The sequence below is a fragment of the Chrysochloris asiatica genome, unplaced genomic scaffold, assembly GCF_000296735.1.
Source record: "Chrysochloris asiatica unplaced genomic scaffold, ChrAsi1.0 scaffold00054, whole genome shotgun sequence".
In the NCBI taxonomy this organism is placed as follows: Eukaryota; Metazoa; Chordata; class Mammalia; order Afrosoricida; family Chrysochloridae; genus Chrysochloris; species Chrysochloris asiatica.
Genome location: NW_006408572.1, coordinates 14,014,220 through 14,037,621, shown reverse-complemented (window position 1 = coordinate 14,037,621; position 23,402 = coordinate 14,014,220). Strand labels below are relative to the sequence as shown.

Here is a 23,402-nt window from a genome sequence, read left to right as displayed (position 1 = left end):
TGTTGTTGCTGTTGTTAGGTGCCATTGAGTCGTCACCGACTCATAGCAACCCTATGCATAGCAGACCGAAACACTGTCCGATCCTAGGCCAACCTCACTACTGTTGCCATGCTTGAGTCACGGTCAACTCTACTTTGAGGAGGCAGCTCTTCCCCAGTCGCATTTTGAGTGCCTTCCAACCTGAGGGGCTCGTTTTCCAGCACTACATCTGATAGTGTTTCTCTGCTATTCATAAGGTTTTCAGTGACTTCGTCTGGAAGTTCATCTGAAACCTGTCCACCAAGAGTGACCCTGCTGGTATTTAAATACTGGTGGCATAGCTTTCAGAATCACAGCAACTCACAAGCCACCACAGTATGACAAACTGACAGACGAGTGGTGGCAAAGGACTAAATATCTGGGAGTAAATGTAACCAGAGAAATAAAGGACCTATACAAAGAAAATTACAAAACACTACTACAAGAAACTAAAAGAGACTTACAGGAGTGGAAGAACATACCATGTTCCTGGATAGAAGGACTCAACATTGTGAAAATGTCAATACTACCCAAAGCAATTTGCACATATAATGCAATACCAATCCAGATTCTAGCAACATTCTTCAAAGAGATGGAAAGGACAATTACAAACATTATATGGAAAGGAAGGAGACCCAGGACAAGCAAAGCACTGCTCAAGAAGAAGAGCAAGGTTGGAAGCCTTTAACTCTCTGATTTCAAAATCTACTACAGGGCTACAATGGTCAAAACAACCTGTCACTGGTACAATGAAAGATAACATTGATCAATGGAACAGAACTGACAACCCAGAAATTAACCCACCCACATACAGCCAACTGATTTTTGACAAAGTGCCTAGGTTTGTTACATGAGGAGGAGACAGTTTTTTTCAACAGATGGTGCTGGCAGAACTGGAAAGCGATATGCAAAAGACTGAAACAAGACCTTTACCTCACACCTTATATAAAAACCAACTCAACATGGATTAAGGACCTAAGTGTGAATCCCAAAATTACAAAAGTCATCAATGAAACAATAGGGACAAATGTGATGGCTCTAATACAGGGAATACACAGATTACCAAACATTTTGAAAGTACATAAACAAAAGTAGACAAAATAGATGAGTGGGACATACTAAGAATTAAAAACTTATGTGTATCAAAAGACTTCATCAAAAGAGTAAACAGGAACCCACAGATTGGGAAAAAGTCTTTTGTAATGACACATCAGACAAGGGACTCATTTCTAAAGTATATAGAAAACTACAACACCTCTACAAGAAAAAGATAAATAACCCAATAAAAAATGACACAGACATGAACAGATATTTCATCAAGGAAGAGTTCCAGGCAGCCAACAAACATATGAAGAAATGCTCACAATCACTAGCCATTAGAGAGATGCAAATCAAAACAACAATGAGATATCATCTCACACCAGCAATAACAGCAAAGATAAAAAATGTAGAGGACAATAAATGCTGGCGAACATGCGGAGAGACTGGGACCCTCCTACACTGTTGGTGGGATTTCAAAATGTTCCAACCACTCTGGAAAGCAATATGCTGCTTCTTTAGAAGGTTGGAAATAGAAATACCTTATGATCCAGCAATTCCTCTGCTTAGTATTTACCCACAAGAAATATGAACTGTAACATGAGTAGATATATGCACACCAATGTTCATAGCAGTACTATTTATATTATAATAGCAAAAAGATGGAAACAGCCTAAGTGTCCATCAATGGTGGAATGGATAAACAAACTGTGGTACATACACGCAATGGAATACTATGCTACCTTGAAGAACAACAAGGAAGCTGCAAGCCACCACATAACATGGATGAACATTGAGGACATTATGCTGAGCGAAATTAGTCAGTCACAAAAGGAGAAATACTGCACAGGGCCATTATTGTAAAAGAGTTAAGAAAAAGAACTCACTCTAAAAGGGGAGAAAAAAATATATATGCTGATCACCAAGATGTATGGGATGAGAGGAGGGGAAGGAGGAAGGGGAAGATAGAGCACAGGGAAGGGAATAGACACAGGATAGCTTGGGTGGGTGGCTGGGTGAATCCACAAGAAGTGGGAGGGGAATGGAAGAACAAAGTTAATGGAAGAACAGTTAGGCAGGTTTGCATGGGTGAATTGGGGCAGAGGTAAATGATGATATATGCACAACTTTGGAACAACAGGATTCCAGGATACAGGGATTGAGGCATGGTTTGAAGGGTAAAAGAGGGGAATAATGTTAAGATGCTTGGCTTTCTTTTGAATCTTGGTTTCCCTTGCCTACCACTGTAAAATCAACACTTGAGCGGGGGAGAAAGGAATAGCCAGAAACATCACTACAGAAAGCTTGTAAGTCCATCTTCAGCCTATAACTGATTGGAATACCTTAAAGGGGGCTAGAAGTTGCCCAGTGAAATAGGCTTCCTGTGGAGCCTTTACACTGCACAAGACCATAGGTGGAATCCACAACTCCATCCAGAACTGACTGAGGTAGGAAATTTCCACTGGAAAGGATGAGTAGACCAGCCTGGAGTGGCTATAAGAACAAAGATACTTCATAAAAGAGAGACTGGCAGGAAAAATCAGAAACAATAATGGCAGTCTGATTGATTACAAGAACAAATGAGCTGTTTGCACAGGATCCATCAAGGCAAGTGGTCGGGACCCCTGAAAGCAAACCCCATTCCAAGACTGAGACTCAAGGAGAATACATGAGCAGGCATGTGGTCTGGCTGGTGGGAAGAGAGGGAAAAACCAGCAATGAAGTTACAAGCTAAGCCTGACCACATTCAATAGACCCCTGTGGACCCAGGTGGAGACCTGGATGGCCAGAAGTATGGCAAGACCCGGGGACTCCTGGGCCTAGAGGCAGTGACATGGCCACAGAGGACTAGAACAGATAGTGAAGTGTCCAGTTGATATGAAGTAAGGGGAGATGCACAAGAACACCCATACTTGCAGATAGTACCCACTTGACCTGACTTCAATGGCTGGATGATCAGAACTCAACTAGAAGAAGAAAGAAAAGGGAAGAAGAAGAAGAAAAAGAGTAACTCACTACAATTTGATGAACTTGACCTATACTTATGGATGTAGTAGCTCAAAAAAGGAAACAAATCTTTACAGCGAGTATCACTCCCACCCCCTTGGTACACAGGGCTGACAGGGATGGGCAACTTAGACATCGGCTACCTGAAATGGGGGTCTATAAAGGCAAGAAGTGACTGGCTTACAAGCTTTCAAGATGGAGCCTAGTTCCAGACGGGGCGGGGGAAGGCAGACTCACCACTGAATGATTTCCAATCTGTTGGGACTGGGCTGGCGAAAGGAAATAGGGATAAGACTTTTGTGGTACAATAGTGAATAACTGCCATCAGCACTTACTGTGAGGGTAGGAAATATAGAGGTAGCTGTTGTTGTTTTTTTTTGACAAAAGGAGGAGAGTGATTGATTTTGCAGCCCAGGAGCAGAGGTCCCTGGGACCATCAAGTGAGAACAGAAAGCGGGACACTACCTAGAGAGGCAGTGACACCAGGGATGAAGACAGAGATGATGACATGGACAGATGGAGCGGCTGGGGACACTGGACTCAGGGAGGGAGAAGGGCTGTGTGCTGGCGGCTGGGGTGTACCCTTCGGTTATTTGATGATGCATGGAGGGGCTTGTAATCATTGCAATGAAACAAAATATGATAGGAAAAAAAAAAATCCCAAATCCTTAAATAGTTGGAGCATTCCATATAGTCCAGGTATCCTGAACTTTGGGTGGATGATAGTCTGATAATTAGTTAATTAAAAGTACCAATCCCTTTCCACTCCCTGAAAATATACTTAGGATGAAGACATGCACAGTTATATATATTGGTCCACAGTTACACATATTGGCCCACCAATATTCTGGAGATTTTTTGAGAACTTTGAATCCCACCAAATCTTTCTGTCAATGTAGGAATACTTTGAACAGAAAACAGATGGTTACCCAATCTCGTTTGCTTCAGATGACACTCAACCTTGCTGAAAATCCCACCAGTGACAGCAAACTCCCTGCTTGACAAAGAAACACATTCCACAGTACAGCCACTCTTCCAACAGAGCTTCCAGACCCAAACAGACTAGGATACAAGTCCTGGAAACATCTTTTAAAAAATCAGTGAAAACTCCCCTCTGGATCAGGGTCCAATCTCCTTGTGGGTGAGGTTACTCTGAATTGGAAGCAAACTTCATGACAGCGAGCAATAACAACACCAGCAATATATTTTACAAAGGACTAAAAATCTAAATCATATTTTGGTCGCGTTTTCATAAAGTCTTAACTGAAAACTATGTGTTCTGTAAACCCAGAATACAAATGACTAAGACAGCATGCCATTCAAATGTGTTTGCCAGAAACCCACCTTCACCTAGTTTAATTTAATTCCTATTTGCTGAGCATTGGCATAGCACAAGTGATTACGAAAGTATTAAAGGGAGGAGATACTTACCTCGCTCAAATATGATCCAGCCTTTTGGGAAATTATCAAATTTGAACAAAGGGAGACAAACTCAACAATGATTATACATACATAGTGAATGTTATTAAGCTGAAATATAAAGGGAACAAGAAAATGGTAATTTGAATTCATTTATTTTGAAAATTGGATTTTTTTTTATTAAACTACAATGTGGTTTCCAGTTAACTGGAAATTACTTCAAATTATATAGGTGGCAAATTATTTCCAGTGGGAGAGGGGGGACCTCATTATAAAGAACATTGCCATCCTTTGCGTGGTTTATTCTTTAGATCAAATTACATACCCGGAATATATGAGGATGGCAGTTAGGCAGTGGGAAAGTCTGGGCAATATGGCAGAAAAGCTACTTCTTGCCACAAACGCTTGGTAAGACATAGTAAAATCTATCATTCAAAATTATAGCTAAAAAGAAAAAAAAAAATCCCAGAGGGCAGAAAAAGAAATCATTTAAAACCAGATTAGCAAGAAGCTGAAGATGTGAAAAATAGAATTCTAATCCGAGAAGGGGCTAGGGTTTTGGTGTCAACAGGCATGAACTCCAGGCCCTAACAAACACATATTTGATTTTTTTGAAAAATAAAAAAATCCCCAAAACTCAAAAAACGTTCCCAGCTTCTAGAGGATGAGGGTCTGGAACTGTAACAAGAGCCCCCAGAGTTAGTTTGGTGATGTTATGTGCTGAGTGAGTGCTGGGAAGAGGCACGCTCATCTCCCAGGCTGATTCTGGATCTTTGCCAAAGATCAGACAGTATCCTGATAAGTAGAATAGGGAACTAACTCTAAAGAATCACATTCTCCTTTTGTGAATTACATCCTTCCTTTGTAACAAACCCCTCCCTAAAATAGAGAATAAAAGATTGAGGTAGAGTGAGTTCTGTGTGCAATGCTAGGCAATATGTTTGCACATCTGCCTACCTGCCAGCTTGCATCATAAAAAAAAAAAAACAAAAAAAAACTGAACTAACTCAGTGTGGCTACTCTCAGCCCTGAAATGATTCTGAGTAGAAAAAAAGGTTATGTTGTTGTGATCACCTTAAAAGGCTTACAACTGCGCAAAACACACAGTGTGAGGATGTTGGCAAACAGAGGACTTGTATGCAGAACGAGGAGATGTGCAGAGTCAGGAACAGAAACATCATAAAGAAACTTTCAGATACACCAGCATCTTCCGTATCTCAGAGGCCCATATGCCAGTTTGGCGGTACTTACACAGTTTCACACTCAGAGTCCCAAAACTTCATCTTTTCGGAGCCTACTGGAAGAGGCAGTAACGTTTTCCCCTTCACCTGCTCAAGGATAACCAACAGGTCACATTGGAGGCTGTGGGCATGCCGTCTGATATCCTGACATACCACGTGGGGCCAATCCAGGTGATTCTTCTCATTGGCCAAGACAGGTATGACAATCTGTGACAGACATACACAGGGAAGACAAGACAGGCATTCTACTTCTGAGATTTTAAAGAAGGGAACCTATTGAGAAAGACTCTACACACATCTATATGTAAGTCACCAAAGCCAGAGGCAAAAAAGCCTCAAAACACTTGCAAATAAAAATGACTATCTGCCCACATGTGTGAAGGGTCACCTTAAAAAAAGTGAGCCAAGTTGGAGATCTTGACGCTATCTGTGAAGTCAACAGTACTTGCTTTGGGCTACTCAACAAAGTTCCTCTTCTTTTAATTATTGTGTTGTTAAGTGCTGTTGAGTTGGTTCCAACCCATAGCGATCCTGAATAGGGTTTTTGAGGAGCAGTTGATGAGCTTGAGCTGCTGACCTTGCAGTTCACACAGCTTTTCAGTCTGGTCCATTAACCCACAGCGCCACACCAGGACTCTCTTCTATTAATACCCATCCCCAAATCCAGAGGTGGACATGTGAATAAATCAGGACCAATGAAAGTCAGGACAAAGCTTTTTATCTGAACTTTTGGAGGAAAAGAAGTCTTTTCTTTGCTGATAGATTTATACTTGGGGGAAGGGATTCTGGAGCTATTATTGATGGTCACCATGCCACCACATGGAACTGTGGAATAAAGTAACTATGGGGAAGAGAAAGTTTGTTGTTGTTAGGTGCCATAGAGTCAGTACCAACTCATAGAGACCCTATACACAACAGGACGAAACACTGCCCAGTCCTGGGCCAACCTCACAATCATTGCTACGTTTAAAGCCCATTTATGTTGCCACTGTGCCAATCCATCTTGTTGTAGATTTTCCTCTATTTCTCTGACCTTCCACTTTACAAATATGGTATCCTTCTCCAGGAACTGGTCCTTCCTCAAAATGTGTCTGAAGTATGACAGACGAAGTCTGGCCATCATGGCTTCCAAGGAGCACTCTGGTAGTACTTCGTCCAACACAGATGTGTTTATTCTTTTGGCTTTCCAAGGTAATTTCAATATTCTCCTCGAACACCATAATTCAAATGTATCAATTCTTCTACAGCCGTCCTTATTCACTGTTCAACTTGCACATGCATATGAGATTATTGAAAATACCATGGCTTGGGTCAGGCACACCTCAGTCCTCAAACTGACATCTTTGCTCTTCAACACTTTAAAGAGGTCTTGGGCAGATTTGCCTAATGCAATATGTCCTTTTATTTCCTGACTACTGCTTCCATGAGAGTTGATGGTTGATCCAAGCAAAATGAAGACACTGACAGCTTCAATCTTTTCTTCATTTATATGGATGTTATTTATTGGTCCAGTGGTGAGGATTTTTGTTTTCTTTACATTGAGGTGCAATCCGTGACAGCTGTGGTCTTTGATCTTCATCAATAAGCATTTTAAGTCCTGGTGGCTTTCAGCAAGCAAGGTTGTATCATCTGCATATCGCAGATTGTTAATGAGACTTCCTCCATTCCTGATGCCACATTTTTCTTCATACAATCCAGCTTTTCTGATTATTTGTTCAATATACAGATTTAATAAGTATGGTGTAAGAATACAACCCTGGGCACATCTTTCCTGTTTGAACAACTGACTCTTGGAGAGTTTACAGATGGTCAAAGAGCAGGCTCTGGTGACATCATTTAAGTTCCTGAGTCAAGCTGCTCTTGAACTTTCTGAGCTAGTTTGAGTCGCATTTTCGATCACTAGCAACTCAAAATGATGATCTACTTCCAGAAAACTCAGTAACTTAAAGGCTAATAGAGCACAGTTCTACTCTGACACACGAAGAGTCAGAATCAACTCAATGGCCATTAGAGCATCTTTAAAAGCAGCCTTAAATAATACAGCTTAGTAGGAACCTCTGTCTGCCAACCATTAATGCAAAGGGATTACTAGAAAGACTAACAGATGATCAGGTATTGTGATGAGGATGTTACCAAGTAAATAATGAAAAGGAAATAAGGAGACATATGGTAAGGCTCTATGTAGCAGTAGGTCCATAGCTGTGAAATAGAATACTTGGACCCAGCATGTTCAATCCCAGAGGGTGACACTTGGCTTGTCTGTCAGGAAATATTCCCTTATAAAAAGGGTTTACAGAGAACTCCAAAAGCTCACAAGGTGAGCTCTACTCACATCTATGTTCAGACCCAGGACATAAGACTTAACAGGGAACGAAAAAGGAATTGGCATTTTTCTTAGAACCACAGAGGCAGAGACTGGGTTTTATTTCCTTTGTATGTACCTACAGTCTCCACAGGGTCTGGGCCATAGGAGGTACTCCATAGAAGTTGACAGAATGCATAAGTGAATTATGCAGACTGAAGAGAAAGTGGTAGATAGGATTGGGTTGGATTCTGGAGGGTTTTTAACAGTAGAAAAATAATGAAAGTGGAATCTCTATGAAATGAAGAGCCACTCATTCACTTGTTTGACAAACATTTATTATCTACAACTTGGAACTGTCTTAGATGCTGAGAGGAAACATCAGTAAATAGCACAGACAAAACATTCTGACCTCATGAAGTTTATAGTCTAGAAGCGAGACAGTTCATTAACAATAACTAATGCAGGTAAAGTAGACTGGGGCTGTGGGATAGAGGAGCTGTCATTTAAAAAGCTATAGTCATTAGAAAGAGAAGGAAAGTGCTTGGCAGAGAGCTGGATGGAAGAAGAACAGTGCAGGTAGAGAAGAACATTCATGACACAATCAAGAGGCATTGAGGATGACAATAAAAGTGGAACAAGGTCAGTAAGAAGAGGAGTTGTTGTTGTTGTTAGGTGCCATTGAGTTTGTACTGACTCGTAGCTACCCTTTGCACAACAGAACGAACCACTGCCCAGTCTTGGGCCAACCTTACACTCGTTGCTATGTTTGAGTCCACTGATGCTGCCACTGTGCCAATCCATCTCGTTGGGGGTCTTCCTCTTGTTCTCCTACCCTCCACTTTAGCAAACATGATATCATTTTTCAGGGACTGGTCCCTCCTGACAATATATCCGAAGCATGTGAGATGAAGTCTGGCCATCCTGGTTTCCAAGGAGCACACTGGTTGTATTTCCAATACATATCTGTTTGTTCTTCTGGCAGCCCATGGTACTTTTAATATTCTCCTCTAACACCATAATTCAAAGGCATGAATTCTTCTACGGTCTTCCTTATTCACTGTTCAACTTTGACATTCATTTGAGGTTATTGAAAATACCAGGGCTTGGGTCAGGCACACCTTAGTCCTCAAGCTGACATCTTTGCTCTTCAACACTTTAAAGAGGTCTTGTGCAGCAGATTTGCCTAATGTAATATGTTGTTTGATTTGTTGACTATTGCTTCCATGACTATTGAAGTTGATCTCCAAGCAAAATGAACTCTTTAACAACTTGGATCTTTTCTTCATTTATATGGATGATGTTTATTGGTCTAGTGATAAGGATTTTTGTTTTCTTTACTTTGAGATGCAGCCCATACCAAAGGCTGTGATCTTTGATTTTCACTAGTATTTCAAGTCCTCTTGGCTTTCAGCAAGCAAGGTTGTATCATCTGCATATCGCAGGTTGTTAATGAGTCTTCCTCCAATCCTTATGCACATTTTTCTTCATATAATCCAGCTTCTCAGATTATTTGCTCAGCATGCAAATAGAATTAAGTAGGATAAAAGAATACAACCCTGGCATCAGTGTTTCCTTGTTCTGTTCAAACAACTGCCTCTTGGTCTATGAATGGTTCCTCACGAGTACAGTTAAGTGTTCTGGAATATTCATTCTCCACAATCTTGTCCATAGCTTGTCATGATCCACAAAATCAAAAGCCTTTGTGTAAACAATAAAGCACAGGTAAACATCATTCTGGTATTCTCTGCTCCCAGACAAGATCCATCTGACGTTAGGAATGATATCCTTCGTTCTGTGGCCTCTTCTGAATCCAATTCTTGAACCTTTGAATTCAATTCTTGAACCTTTGGAAGTTCTCTGTCAATGTATGGTTACAGCCATTTTTGTATTATCTTTATTAACACTTTACTCACATGGGATATTACTGATATTGTACAATGATACCCACATTCCATTGGGTCACCTTTTTTTGGAATGGGTGCAAATATGGATCTCTTCCAGTCTGTTGACCAGGTAGTGGTCTTCCAAATATCTTGGCATAGATGAGTTTGTTAAAGTGTTTCTATTTGTACTCCCATCAATTCTCAGTGTCTTGTTCTTTACCAGTGCCTACAATTCACCTTGGACTTCTTCCTGATCATCTACTACCTCTTGAAATGGTTGAATATTACCCATTTCTTTTTTGTATAATGACTCTGTATCTTCCTCCCATATTCTTTTGATGCTTTCTGCCTCATTCTATATTTTGCCCATAGAATCCTTCAATATTGCAAGTCAAGGCTTGATTTTTTTCCTGCAAATCCAGCTTGGCAAACATTTTCTTCCATTTTGGCTTTCTAACTCAAGATATTTGCACATTTCGTTATAATATTTGACTTTATCTTCTCGAGCTGATGTTTGAAATTTTCTGTTCAGCTCTTTTACACCCTCTTTTCTTCCATTTGCTTTTATTTCTCTATGCTGGAGAGCAAGTTTCAGAGTCTCTTCTGACATCCATTTGGCCTTTTTCTTCTTTCTTGGCCTCTAATGACCTTTTGCTTGCTTCCTGTGTGATGTTCTTGATGCCATCCCACAACTCTTCTGGTCTTCAGTCTTTAGTGTCTAATGTATCAAATCTATTCTTCAGGTGATCTCTAAATTCAGGCGGGATATGTTCAAGGTCAAATTTTGGTGCTGGAGGACTTGTTTCAATTTTCTTCAGCTTCAGCCTGAACTTGCATACGAGCAATTGATGGTCTATTCCACAGTCTTGTTTTGGCTGATGATATGGAGCTTGTCTATTGTCTTTTTCTACAGATGTAGTCAATTTGATTTCTGTGTATTCCATCTGGTGAGGTCCATGTGTATAGTCATCTTTAATGCTGTTTAAAAAAAGGTATTTTCCATGAAGAAGTTATTGGTCTCGGAAAATCCTATCATTCGATCTCTAGCATTGTTTCTATCACCTAGGCCATATTTTAAATACTGATCCTTCCTCTTTTTCCCCCAACCTTTTCATTCCAATTGTCAGTAGTTATCAGTACATCTTGAGTGCATGTGTGATCAATTTCAAACTGATGATACTGGTAGAATTCTTCAATTTCATCATCACTGGCATTAGTGGTTGGTGAATAAATTTGAATAATAGTGGTATTAATTGGTCTTCCTTGTAGGCGTATGGATATTGTCCTATCACAGACAGCATTGTTCTTCAAGACAGATCTTGATATGTTCTTTTTTATGCTCAATGTGACAGCATACCTCTTCAATTTGTCATTCCCACATAATAAACCATTTGATTGTCAGATTCAAAATGGCTAATACTAGTCCATTTCAGCTCACTAGTGCCTAGGATATCGATGTTTATAAGTTCCATTTCATTTTTGACAATTTCCAATTTTCCTAGATTCATACTTCGTACATTCCATGTTCTGATTATTAACGGATGTTTACAGTTGTTTCTCTTCATTTTGAGTTGTGTCCCATCAGCAGATGAAGGTCCCCAGGGATTTACTCCATTAGCATCATCCCGGTCATCACTATTTTGAGAAGGCAACTCTTCCCCAGTCATATTTTGAGTGTCTTCCATCCTGAGGGGCTCATCTTCCAGCACTATATTTGGCAATATTCTGCTTCTCTTCACCATGTTTCAATATTCAATATTCTGGTGCTGACTGTGTTCCACTGCTAATTCATAAGGCTTTCAGTGACTAAATATTCAGAAGCAGACTGTCTCTCCTTCTTCCTAGGCTGTCTACATCTGGAAGCTCAGCTGAAATCTGTGCACTGTGGGTGATCTTGCTGGTGTTTAAAATACCCGTGGCATAGCTTCCAAATTCACAGCAACACACAAGCCACCACAGTACAACAAACTGACAGATGAATGATGTAAGAAGAAGAATGCTGCTGCTGTCATGTGCCGTGGAGTCGGTTCCGACCCATAGCAACCCTGTACAGGGTTTCCGAGGCTGTAAATCTTTATGGGAGCAGAAAGCCTCATCTTTCTCTCGCAGAGAACAAAAGTCTGGTAGTTTAAAACTGCTGACCTTATGGTTCGAAGCCTGATTCGTAACCACTACGCTACCAGAGCTCCTTAAGAGTGAGTAAAAAAAAAAAGAGTGAATCAGACACATGTAGACTTTGGGTTTTACTCTCAGGGAAAAGGGGACTACTGAAGGAGTGATACGGTCTCACTGAACCTTTGAGTAGATGCTCACACCTCTTAGCAGCTACTGGTTTTAGCTGCTGTGCTGAGAACAGACTTAAGGGGGCTGAATCCCAAAACATCCACATGGACATTACTGCTATAATCCTGAACAGAAGTGATAGTGGCTTGGCACAGGGGTAGTAGTGGTTGTGGTAAGCAACTGTGACTCTATGCAAGTTTTGAAGGCATAGCCAAAATGATTTCTGAATAGATTGGCTGTGGGGTGGTGGGAGATAAAAAGTCAGGGCCACTTCAAGGCTTTGGATTTGAATAACAGGAAGAATGGAGTTGCCATTAACTAAGATGGAGAAGAATAAAGGTATACTCCTTAGGCTAGATCAGGAGTATGTTTTTGGATGTGTGAAAATGTGTGCATCTACTGAGAAAGGCTTGGCATTCGACTTCCAAAAAAATCAGCACTTGAAAACCCTAGCGTACAAGCCTCCTCTGACACCCAAGTCATAGGCTTGCCATGAATTGGAGTCTACTCAATGGCAACTGGCAATTTGTGAATGGAGACACTGAGCAGGCAGTTGGATACATTTGTTAGAAATTCAGGGAGAAAAGAAATTTGGAGATACAAATTTAGGTGTTGACAGACACAGATGGTTTGTGAAACCCAGAAAATAAATGAGAGCCTTTAAGGAATGGAGTAGAAATAGGAAAGATGTCTCAAGAAATAAATACTGGAGCCCTCAAATGTTAAGAAGTTGTGAAGACAAGTAGAAACTATCCATGGAAACTGAGAAGGATTACACACGGACACAGGAGGAAATCATAAGACTGTGGGATCCTGGAAGCCAAGTGAAGGATTTCCAGGGGGAGAGGTTGATCATCAGCTGTACTTAATGCTGCTGATAGGTCAAGCAGTATGAGGACCAATAAATGGTCACTCTATTTAGTCATGTGGAGGCTGCAGGGGACATAGATATATTCTTTACCTCCTCTTCTGTGCCACGTGTTGAAGAAAGCCCGATGACTGAAAGAGAAAATGTATAACACATTGGAGACAGCATTCTAGAATGCTATAAAGGAGATCATAGGCAGGGAGAGAGAAATGGTGTTAGGAGGGTGAAGATTTTGTGTGATGAAAATTATCTAGCAGAAGGGAAAACCTGACACTTTAAGAGGAGGATTGCTGGAGTGATCTCAAGGAGGTAAAAATGGACAAGATCTAGGAAAAAGGGGGCAGATTTGGTCTTAGGGATGGTATCAGATGACAGCATCGGATAGTCCATCTGAAGCAATGAAAGGGATGACAGACAGTGTATGGATCCAGATACTGGCAGATGGGGAAGATACATGAGTTTGTGAACATTTTATTCTATTGTTTCCTTTTGTGTTACATATAAAGCAAGAACATCTTAGAATGAGATTGGGAAGGGAGGTTTTAGATGTCTGAGAGGAAAAAAAGGAAGTGGAATAGTGATCCAGAAAAGCAAGAATGTAATTGGAAAAGGAAATATTGGCTGCTGACTGAACAACAAAAAATTGAAGGTCTTTAATTTAAAGTGGATCAGTTGGTTTTCCCCTAGCCCCATTTAGCTTCAAGGGTGTAGGTATGGAGTAAGCAGAGTTGGATTTCTCCAGGATTGTAATTTTGCCAAATGAGCATGACAAGAATTCAGAAGATAAGGCAAGAACATGATTCTGATAGGCCACAACACTCAGCTTGCAAGGAGGGAAGGTGTTCTAATATATATATATATATTTGTGGACCTAGGTAAGGGGCAATGGGAAGGTAGCTGGATAAATAGATCAGAGGACCCACTGAGTCACAGGATTGTAATCAGAATACTAGAGGTAGTGAGCTGGGACCACAAGTGTAGCAGTCAAAGAAAGAAGTGCATGGAACTATATATACCTCAAAGACGGTGGTTATTAGTGATAGTCTGGAAAGACGATGGAGGGGTGGTTATGATAGTAAGGGGGGAAAGATTCAAGTAAGTCCTTACTAGTTGAGGCCAGATACGCAGAAAGATCATTCATGTGTCTACTGAAATAACCAAGACAGGAGTGATATCGGGGAGAATCACAGTAATGTGGGAGCTGAAGTCATCAAGAGGAGCAGTGCCATCTGGAAGAAGTTAAGGAGCAAAGAGAGGACGCTAATCTGCCTCCTCTAGGCTCAGTGGCAGACTCCTTGTATGGCACTGTAGGATCACCACTGGACTGTTAACCACAAAGTTAACACAGTTCAAACCAACCAGATCCTCTTCGGAAAGCCTATACGGGGTCACTATGAGTAGGAATAGGCTCGAGGGCCCTTAACGATGACAGGCTCAGTGGTAGAGCTGTGGGGGGACTTACAGCTGAGTCCTCAGGGGAGAGTCAAGGTTGGGTTAGAGCAAGACAATCAAGAGCAGCCAGAGAAAATGTTGGGAGTTTCAATGGGATGTGTTGTTTGTTGTTGTTATTGTTAAGTGCTGTGAAGTCAGTTCTGATTCTTGGAGTCCTATATAGGGTTTCTGAGGCTGCAATCTTCTTGTGGGAGCAGAAATCCCCATCTTTCTCCTGCGGAGTGGATGTTAGGCACGAACTGCCAACCTTGTGGTTCACCTTCCGGTGCGTTATCACATGGAGCCATGAACTGTCTTGTGGAATGACAATCACTCTCATTCTTTATGGAACACCCACAACACACACTCTGCCTCAGGAGTTATAACAATTATAATAGTGGTGGTGATTATGTGTCTTGGAATCAGTTTTGACTCATAGTGACCCCGTACAGGGTTTCCAAGGCTATAAATCCTAACGGGAGCAGAAAGCCTCATCTTTCTCACATGGAACTGCTGGTAGTTTCAAACTGCTGACCTTGTGGTTAGCAGACTGATTCATAACCACTACGCTACCAGAGCTCCTCAGGAATTATGGTACGTTATATACTTTTAAAATTTCATTGGAACTTTATAAGATAGTTTGAAACTGACAGAGTAGCGCTAACTTGTTTATACTGATGAAACTGGTAGAACCAGGATTTGAACATAGGTCTATCATTTTCCAAGTATCATACTTTTCTCCCGAACACTTAAAAACTCTCAACAAGCATCCAAGTGTTAAAACTCTAGGGAAAATAATCTGTCAGCAATGAAGAAAGTAGGAGGAAAAAGAATAGGGGAAAACTAGCTACTAAATATTGTCAATTCTTCCTTTTAAACATTTCTTGAATACTTTTTTTAAAATTTTGTACTAGTGCAATGGGACAAAAATAATTAAAGTCAGAATGTATAACTTTGTCTCTGTAACAACACCCCACCACACACACACATAAACAGGAGCTTCAAGAAGTTCGTGTAAAAATTGAATTAAAGGCTAATGAAATTTTTCCAAGAACTTTCTCAAGCCCCTTAATGTGCACACACACAGAGGCAAGGAGGGAGACTTTCTGTCACATTGATTCTTCCAGTCTTTGTAATACAGTGTGGGGTTTTAGAAGGAAGAGAGGAGCAGTCAAAAGATTCAGGAAGTACCAGTGATGAGGCTAGGGGTGGGCTGGAGAGCTGCGAAAGAGCTGAGGTGGGTGGGAGGTAAGCAGGATTGTGAGGTGACCTTGGATCAGCTCACGAGGTGTAAAGAAGTAAATGGGAAAGAGCTGTGCGGACTATGGGTTGATTTCACAAGATTTGAGAAATGCAAGTACGAGACTTGAGGTATTCTTAAATTGTTTTATTTAGATTTTAAAATAGATCATACATTTACAATGGAAAGTAAGTCTTCAGATGTAGGTCGCCACCTATGGATTACCATGGTCATAATTCTTCTATCCCCTTCTTTTATTCTTCCATTCTCTCCTCCTTCCTTCACTCTCTCTTTCTAGCAGAAATGGTAGCATATATCCAATTCTGTACCCTTAAAAGTACTCTTTTCTTTAGGATTCTCCCATAACAATCATCCTTTTAAACAGCTGTACAGTATTTCATGGAGTCCTGATGTGGCGCTGTAGGGCAAGCACTGGACTGCTCACCACAGTGTTGGCGGTTCAAACCTACCAGTTGCTCCCTGAAAACTCGACATAAAGTCGCATGAGTCAGAACGGGCTCAACAGCACTTATCAACAACAAAGTATCTCATGGCACAGCTGGATCATAATTTAATCACTGAGTCCCATGTTGATGAACATTTATATAATTTTAGACTCTTTCAATGCAGCAATGCAAATTTTTGAGCATTTGAAGATCTTAAGTATTTAAATATTTCTTTTGCTTGCTGAACTACACTTCCTTAACCATGACACAACTTTGAGTTGGCCCCATTGCGCTGCACATATACTAGTTTTATCCTCATCTCTAAGTCTTTCTTTAGTCTCCTCCACACACCTCCAGAGTTACTTTCCTTGCTCTCTACTTCTTGTAATCCTGTTATTTGGAAGCCAGCTCCACACTTAAGGTTTAAGATGTTTCTCCAACCACATGCACATCTCTCTCTTCTGAAATCCAGGACCTTTTCTGTTATTACCATTCACTTGAAGATTCAATCCTAGCTTGGTTCTATGAAGGGGTGCTGTTTAAGTGGAGTCTCTGGTTGGTACAAGTATTTAATGTGCTTGCGTTGGAAGTTTGAGTCTACCTAGAGGAGTCTCAGAAAAAATGGCCTGGGGATCTACTTCAGAAAAGTCATTGAAAAAAGGAGCTCTGGTAGCTTAGTGGTTACGAATCAGGCTGCGAACATCATGGTCAGCAGTTCGAAACTACCAGCTGTTCCGCTGGAGAAAGATGAGGCTTTCTGCTCCCATAAAGATTTACAGCCTCAAAAACCCTGTACAGGGTTGCTATGAGTCAGAACCGACTCCACGGCACATAACAACAACAACAACAGTTCTACTCTAACACACATGGGATCGTCAGGACTCACAGTTGACTAGGGCAATTGGTTGGTATTTAGACAATTCAAAGCAGTAAGGTCATGCTGGTTCTCAAAATACTGAACTACTTCCATACTGATAAACAGATGTCTTCTGGGCCCCTTCAGAGCTCTGTTTCCCTAGATCCTCCTCTGGTAACCCCCTTCCTACAGCCTCATGATAAAACAATGAAAGGGCTCCAAACCTGTAGTAGGGAGATCCAGGACCTGGCTCTAGGGCTAGGGTCAACATCAAGTAAGCTTAGCGTAGTGGTTACGAATCGGGCTGCGAACCTTAAGGTCAGCAGTTCGAAACTACCAGGCGGTCAGCGGGAGAAAGATGAGGCTTTCTGCTCCAGTAAAGATTTACAGCCTCAGAAACCCTATATAGGTTCGCTATGGATCGGAACCGACTCGACGACACTTAATAACAACAACAACCTGATTCCCGGAGTCCTGGTGTGGTGCCTTAAGATAAAAACTCAACCGCAAGGCCAGTTTGAACTGCAAGGTCGTTGGTTCAAACTCACCAGCTACTCCTCAGATAACTTATACAGGGTCACTGAGTTGGAACTGATATGATCGCACTTAACAACAACAACCCTGCTTCCTTGTGTGGAGCTATAGGTGTGACCTTGAGGTTAGCAGCCCAACTCGTGGTGTGACTCTGAAGGGTATGTGCTGGACTGTTAACTGCAAGGTTGGAGTTTCAAACCCACCAGCTGCTCCCTGGAAACCCAAAGCTGCTCCCTGGAAACCCTATACAGGGTCACTATGAATAGTAAACGACTCCACAGCACTTAACAACACCTGATTCCAACTATGCCAGCTTCAAATATTTGAATATGTGATTTAAGTGCATATGTTTCAACTCCTCAAAGTAAGGATTTTGTGGGTAGGACCTTGTCTTATCACATAAAACATCCTGTGGCCAGTATTCTGTATTTACTTATTTCACAGACTTCAAGATCCAGGGCACCGAGCCTCCGAGGGATATGCACACCGACTTGTACAGATGTTTCCTATGTTTCCAAAAAGGTGCACGTGTTCTAAAACTCTCTTGCGCATCTACTCGAAATCTTCCCAATTCTCAAGCTATTCACCATCGAACCTTAGAAGCACTCCATAAATCACACCTCCCTTTCTCTCCTCTTCAAATGCCTGTTGCACATAACTGGATGCCTTAACTTTCTATCTTAGCTCTGGGCTAAGCTTGGAAATGGTTGTGTGATTCATGGGTGAGATGAAAATCAGAACAAACCATCTTCCTCTTTGAGCTTCTCTCCATTAGTAAAATACTCTTTATTTCTAGTTTGTCACCTCTTTTCAACCCCTTGTCCCTTTAGAAATATTCCCTGGTCCACCACTGCATGTCTTCCCCAGCTTTTCTCAGTGTATAAGAGAGATGGTGACTGAAAAGTACTCAGGGCCAGGGAATCTTCAAACTGTAGCTTCCCTTGACTCTGCCTGGAACCCAGAAGAGGAGTGACCCCAGGTCTCTGTCCCTTAACATTCTCATTGCCCCATACTTTCCACTTAGGATTTAACCCATTCTCAGGTTCTAGCTCACGGACTTTTCCCATCCCGCCCCGCCCTCACTTGGCTCCGCCCTTTCAGCTCCCGCCACACACCATCCAGTTTTCCTCCTAACCTTTCGACCTCAGTTCCCTTGACCCCACTCCGCTAACTCCGGACCCACCCCTCGCTCTTCCCTCCCCACCCTAACTTCAGCCCTCGCCAGGCCACCCACCCACCCTCACCTCCGAGAACAGCGCGGCCAGATGCTCCAGAGGCGCCGCGGGCACGTCTCCGCAGAGCACAGCACCGCGGAGGCTGTGGGGCCCCGGGGGCTCGGGTCTGGTGCGCAGGAAAAAGAGCCCTTTAGCGCGACCCGGAACGCACTCGGGTCCTGAGTCCAGCCCTGGTCGCACTGCCAGGCCCCCGGGGCCGAGACGCACCACCAGCAGCGGCCGCGGCTCCTCCGCAGCATTGCCGTCCAGAAAGGCCTGCAGCAGCTGCTCCGCCTCAGTCGTCCCCGCGCAGCGCTCCCAGGCGCCCGCAGCCGGCCGCAGGCTCTGGGCTACGTAAGCCCCCAGAAGCTGCAGACGCGGGTCCTCGCCGGATTCCTGGTCCGCGTTCTCCGCTGCCGGAGCGGCCCGCTCCTCCGCTCCCGGCATCGCGTGGGCCTCGGGCTGCACCGGTTTCCCTAGCAACGGGGACGCGGCCCAGCCTCCCTCTTCCGCGCCCCGCCTACTGGGCACGTGATTATTGGCCTCGCCTCTTCCAGTCTAACCAGGTAGGAACCGGACAGCGGAAAGGGGCGGGTTGTGTTGCTGATGTTAAGAAACCTGCGGATACTCTACTTTGTTGCTATTTTGTGAGCTGGAGACGCTCAAGGATGATTGTCTAGGGTTGTTGCGGTTTATTAATGGGTGGAGGGATAGGTCAAAGGATATAAATGCTGTTAAGGATCCTTATGGCCAAGGTCAGATTAAATTCTTTAGAAGTCTCCAGATACTGAAAATTTTAATGGTTCTCCCACCGCCTTCCTAAACGTGTAATTTAAAATCAAAACAATGCCAAATCATAAAATAGATGTAAGGAAATCCAGTGGAATTTTTTTTCTTTATTATGATGACAAATACAGGAGAACAGTGTTGCTCCTCAGAACTTTTGCATTGATGGATATGTTCTGTATCTGAGTTATCCACATGTGGCTATTGAGAGGTAATTAATACAACTGAAGAACTGATTTTTGTGTATGTGTGTGGTGAAAGCATGTGCAACAAAACATTTGTCAGTTCAACAATTTCTACAGATTAATTCATTCAGTGACACTGATTATAATTTTATGGTGTGCACCCATGACCACTATCCTTTCCCAAGTTACTCGGCTTCTACTGGTATAAACTCAGTGACCCAAAGCAATAACCATCCCTTCTCCTCTCCCTACCTGCTGTTGTTGGTTGAGTACCATCTATTGGTTCCACCTCATAGCAACCCTATATAGTGTCCGAGGAGCAGCTATTGGTTTTGAACTGCTGACCTTGTAGTTCTCAGCCCTGTTCTGATCCTACAGTGCTCGACCACCTGGTAACTACTAATAATCTTTAGTTGTCTATATACGTTGTTGTTAAGTGCCCTGGAGTCAGTTCCAACTCATAGCAACACTGTATAGAGTTTGCGAGGCTTTAAATCTTTGCAGGAGTAGAAAGCCTCATCTTTCTCCTGTGGAAGGGATGATGGGCTGGAACAGCAAACCTTGTGGTTCACACAGTCTAGTGCTTGTCGTATGGAACCACCGTTTATATATACACGAGTATTTGCTTATTTCATGTAAGTGAGACCATATAATATTTATGCTCTTATGACGGCCTTATTTCACTTAGCATAATGTTTCCAAGGTTCAACCATGTTGTGGCATGCATCAGGACTTTGTTTCCCTTTATGTCTAAGGCTACCACATTTTGCGTATCCATTCATTTTTGGATGGATATTTGGGTTGCTTCCATGTTTTGGTTGTTATGAAAAAGTCTGCAATGAACACTGGCATTTGCATTTCTGTTTGTCTTGCTTCTCTCAGTTCTTCTGCTTGTGCAGTGTATCTAGGATTAGAATCGCTGGGTCATATGTTCTACATTCAGCATTTTGAGGAACCACCTAGCTGGTTTCCACAGTGACAGCACCATTTGACCTTCCCACCAGCAATGGTTGGAAGCTCCAGGAACTGAATCTTTCATTGAATTTAATTCTGACTAAAACTCAACAGTCATCTATGTTGGTTGTGGTGGTGATAGTGTGGTGTGCTGTGGAGTCGGTTCTGACTCATGGCAACTTTGCATAGGGTTTCCTAGGCTGCAAATTTCACGGGAGCGGAAAAGCCTCATCTTCCTCCCGCTGGTAGTTTCAAACTTCCGACCTTGACATTAGCAACCCAACTCTTACTAGGCAGCTTAGCTTCAGAATTTTCATAACAATTATTTTAAGTTTTTTTTTCTCTTTCCAGTGCCTTGCTTTGCCAATGCTTTAAGCTTGTGCTCATTAATTTGCCAATGGATAAACAAACTCTGAGAGCTTATGGGTTTCCATGGGTATGGCCTCCAATCAGTCCTTCTTTAAAATAGTAAACACAAAAATCCACTGCCACTGAATAGATTTCATCTATAGTGAGACTGTAAATCTTCATAGAAGCAGCAGCCTTAGTTTTCATTCAAGGAGCAGCTGGTGGGTGGAAGCAGAGACCATTTGGTTAGCCTTTTACCCTATATCTGTATCTTAACTCCCAGAAGGAATAATGTGTAGCCCCTTTCTTAGGGACAGTTATAGCTAACTGATTCCATCTCCCAAGATTAAGCATTGGGCTGTTTTCCACCAGCCTCTTTGAGAGAGAAAGATGAGGACTTCTGCTTCCATAAACATTTGCAGTCTTGGAAACCCTATGGGGCTGTGTCCTACAAGATTGTTATGAGTTGGAATAGACCCGGCAGCACTGGGTTTGCTGTTTTGAAGAACTTCTCCAGGACTGGAATGCAAACAGCTCAGGTTCTAGCATCTGTGTGATGTGAGATGCGTGGCTGCCAAGGAAAGCAGAAACCCAGGCTGAGGTGAGGGCGCAAGGTCTGAAATGAACACCCCTCTGCCCAGCATTTTTTATTTTAGTTACCTCCCAAGGCTTGCAGTTACTAGATTCAAATGCCAACAATGGGCGCCAAAGGAATGACAGAGTCAGTATTTAGCAAAGGCAGCTCACCTAACAAGACCCCCTCAGGAAATGCCACTGGCTAGGAGGTAAAATAATTGATTTCATAATAACTGGGACACAGGAGTTGCTATAATGAAAAATGTTCCTCTTAGAAAATGAATCTTTATGTTTCTGAAGAGCGTTTTGTCAGTGTGGATGGCGCAGCAGACAGACTATTGTTAATCCAGACCCAGTGATCTAAAAGAGAAAGTGGTACAGCAGGACCACTAAAACAATTGTTAAGATTAATTTAATCACTGATATTCTAAAAAAAAAAAAGGTCATCAATAGGAAAAATGTAAGTGTTGGAAACATCTTACATATATCTTACCATGTTGTACAGTTTTTATGTTGTATTATACACGAAAAGAGTCTTGGTGTGATGCTGAAGGATAGGCTCTTGATCGCAAAAGTTGGTTTAACCGCAAGGTTGACAGTTCAAACTCACCAGCCGCTCCTGGGAAACCATGTACATGGTCGCTACTAGTTGGAACCGACTTGATAGCACTTAACAACAACAACACATGAAAAGAAAACCTGTTGCCATTACGGTCATTCCCACTCATAATCACCCCGTAGGACAGAGTAGAAAGGTTTCCAAAGCTATAATCTTGATGAAATCAGGCTACTACATCTTGCTGGTGGATTCGAACTGCTTATTTTTCAGTTAGCAGATGGTTTGCTTTAACTACTGCACCACCAGATCTCCTTGAATTACATATGTTGTTGTTGTTACTTGCTGTTAAGTAAGTTATGACTCATAGTGACCTTGTTTAGGGTTTCCAAGTAACAGTCCAGTGCTTATCCTACAGCACCACACCAGGGCTACACAGTAAATCTGGTGGTGGTGGCTGTGTTTTTGTGGAGTCGATTCCAACTCATAGCGATCCTGTACAGGGTTTCCAAGGCTGTAAATCTTTACGGGAGCAGAACGCCTCATCTTTCTTCCGCAGAACAGCTGGTAGTTTTGAACTGCTGACCTTGAGGTTAGCAGCCTGATTAGTACCTACTACGCTACCAGAAATTCTTAGGAGTCCATATTGTTGTTGTTGTTAAGTGCTGTCAAGTCAGTTCTGACTCATAGTGACCCTGAACAGGGCTTCCGAGGCTGTAAATCTTTACGGGAACAGAAAGCCTCATCTTTCTCCCACGGGACAGCTGGTAGTTTCGAACTGCTGACCTTTAAGGTTCGCAGCCCGATTTGTAACCACTACGCTACCAGAACTCCTTAGGAGTCCATATTAGGGAGGCATTATTATTGTTTTAATACATACCATCTCCAAACATGATCATCCTGTTACAAGTTTTATATGAAAAGTGAGTCCGGGCCTTTGCTGTCGCATGTAGCTCTCCAGCCCACTCCTACAGATGGTGACTTTCTATAAAACACAAAGAAACTTGTGCCTGGCTCTACCCCATCCCCACGATCTTTGACATGTTTGAGCTGGTGCTGCTTTATCTTACACACAGTTTCCCTATATGTCAATGACTCTCTATCAACTATGATGTTCTTTTCCAATACTTGCTTTCCTTCTGATTGTTCCAAAGTAAGCAAGACAAAGTCTCCCATCCTGGGAGCTCCTGGGAGCATTCTTCAAAGTCTTATTT

At 42.2% G+C, this 23,402-nt stretch overlaps 1 protein-coding gene across 1 annotated transcript in view; it reads right to left on the bottom strand.

Moving 5' to 3' along the window:
• The window catches only part of DNAH9 (dynein, axonemal, heavy chain 9), a 556,281-nt gene extending 537,001 nt beyond the window's left edge, over positions 1 to 19,280 (bottom strand). Inside the window, exons 1-2 of the mRNA XM_006863433.1 lie at positions 18,814 to 19,280; positions 5,734 to 5,930 (exon numbers count right to left, since the gene is read on the bottom strand). Coding sequence (XP_006863495.1) covers positions 5,734 to 5,930; positions 18,814 to 19,230 — 614 coding nt within the window. The 5' untranslated portion in view covers positions 19,231 to 19,280. The remainder of the gene's footprint in view (positions 1 to 5,733; positions 5,931 to 18,813) is intronic.
• Positions 19,281 to 23,402: the final 4,122 nt, after the last annotated feature.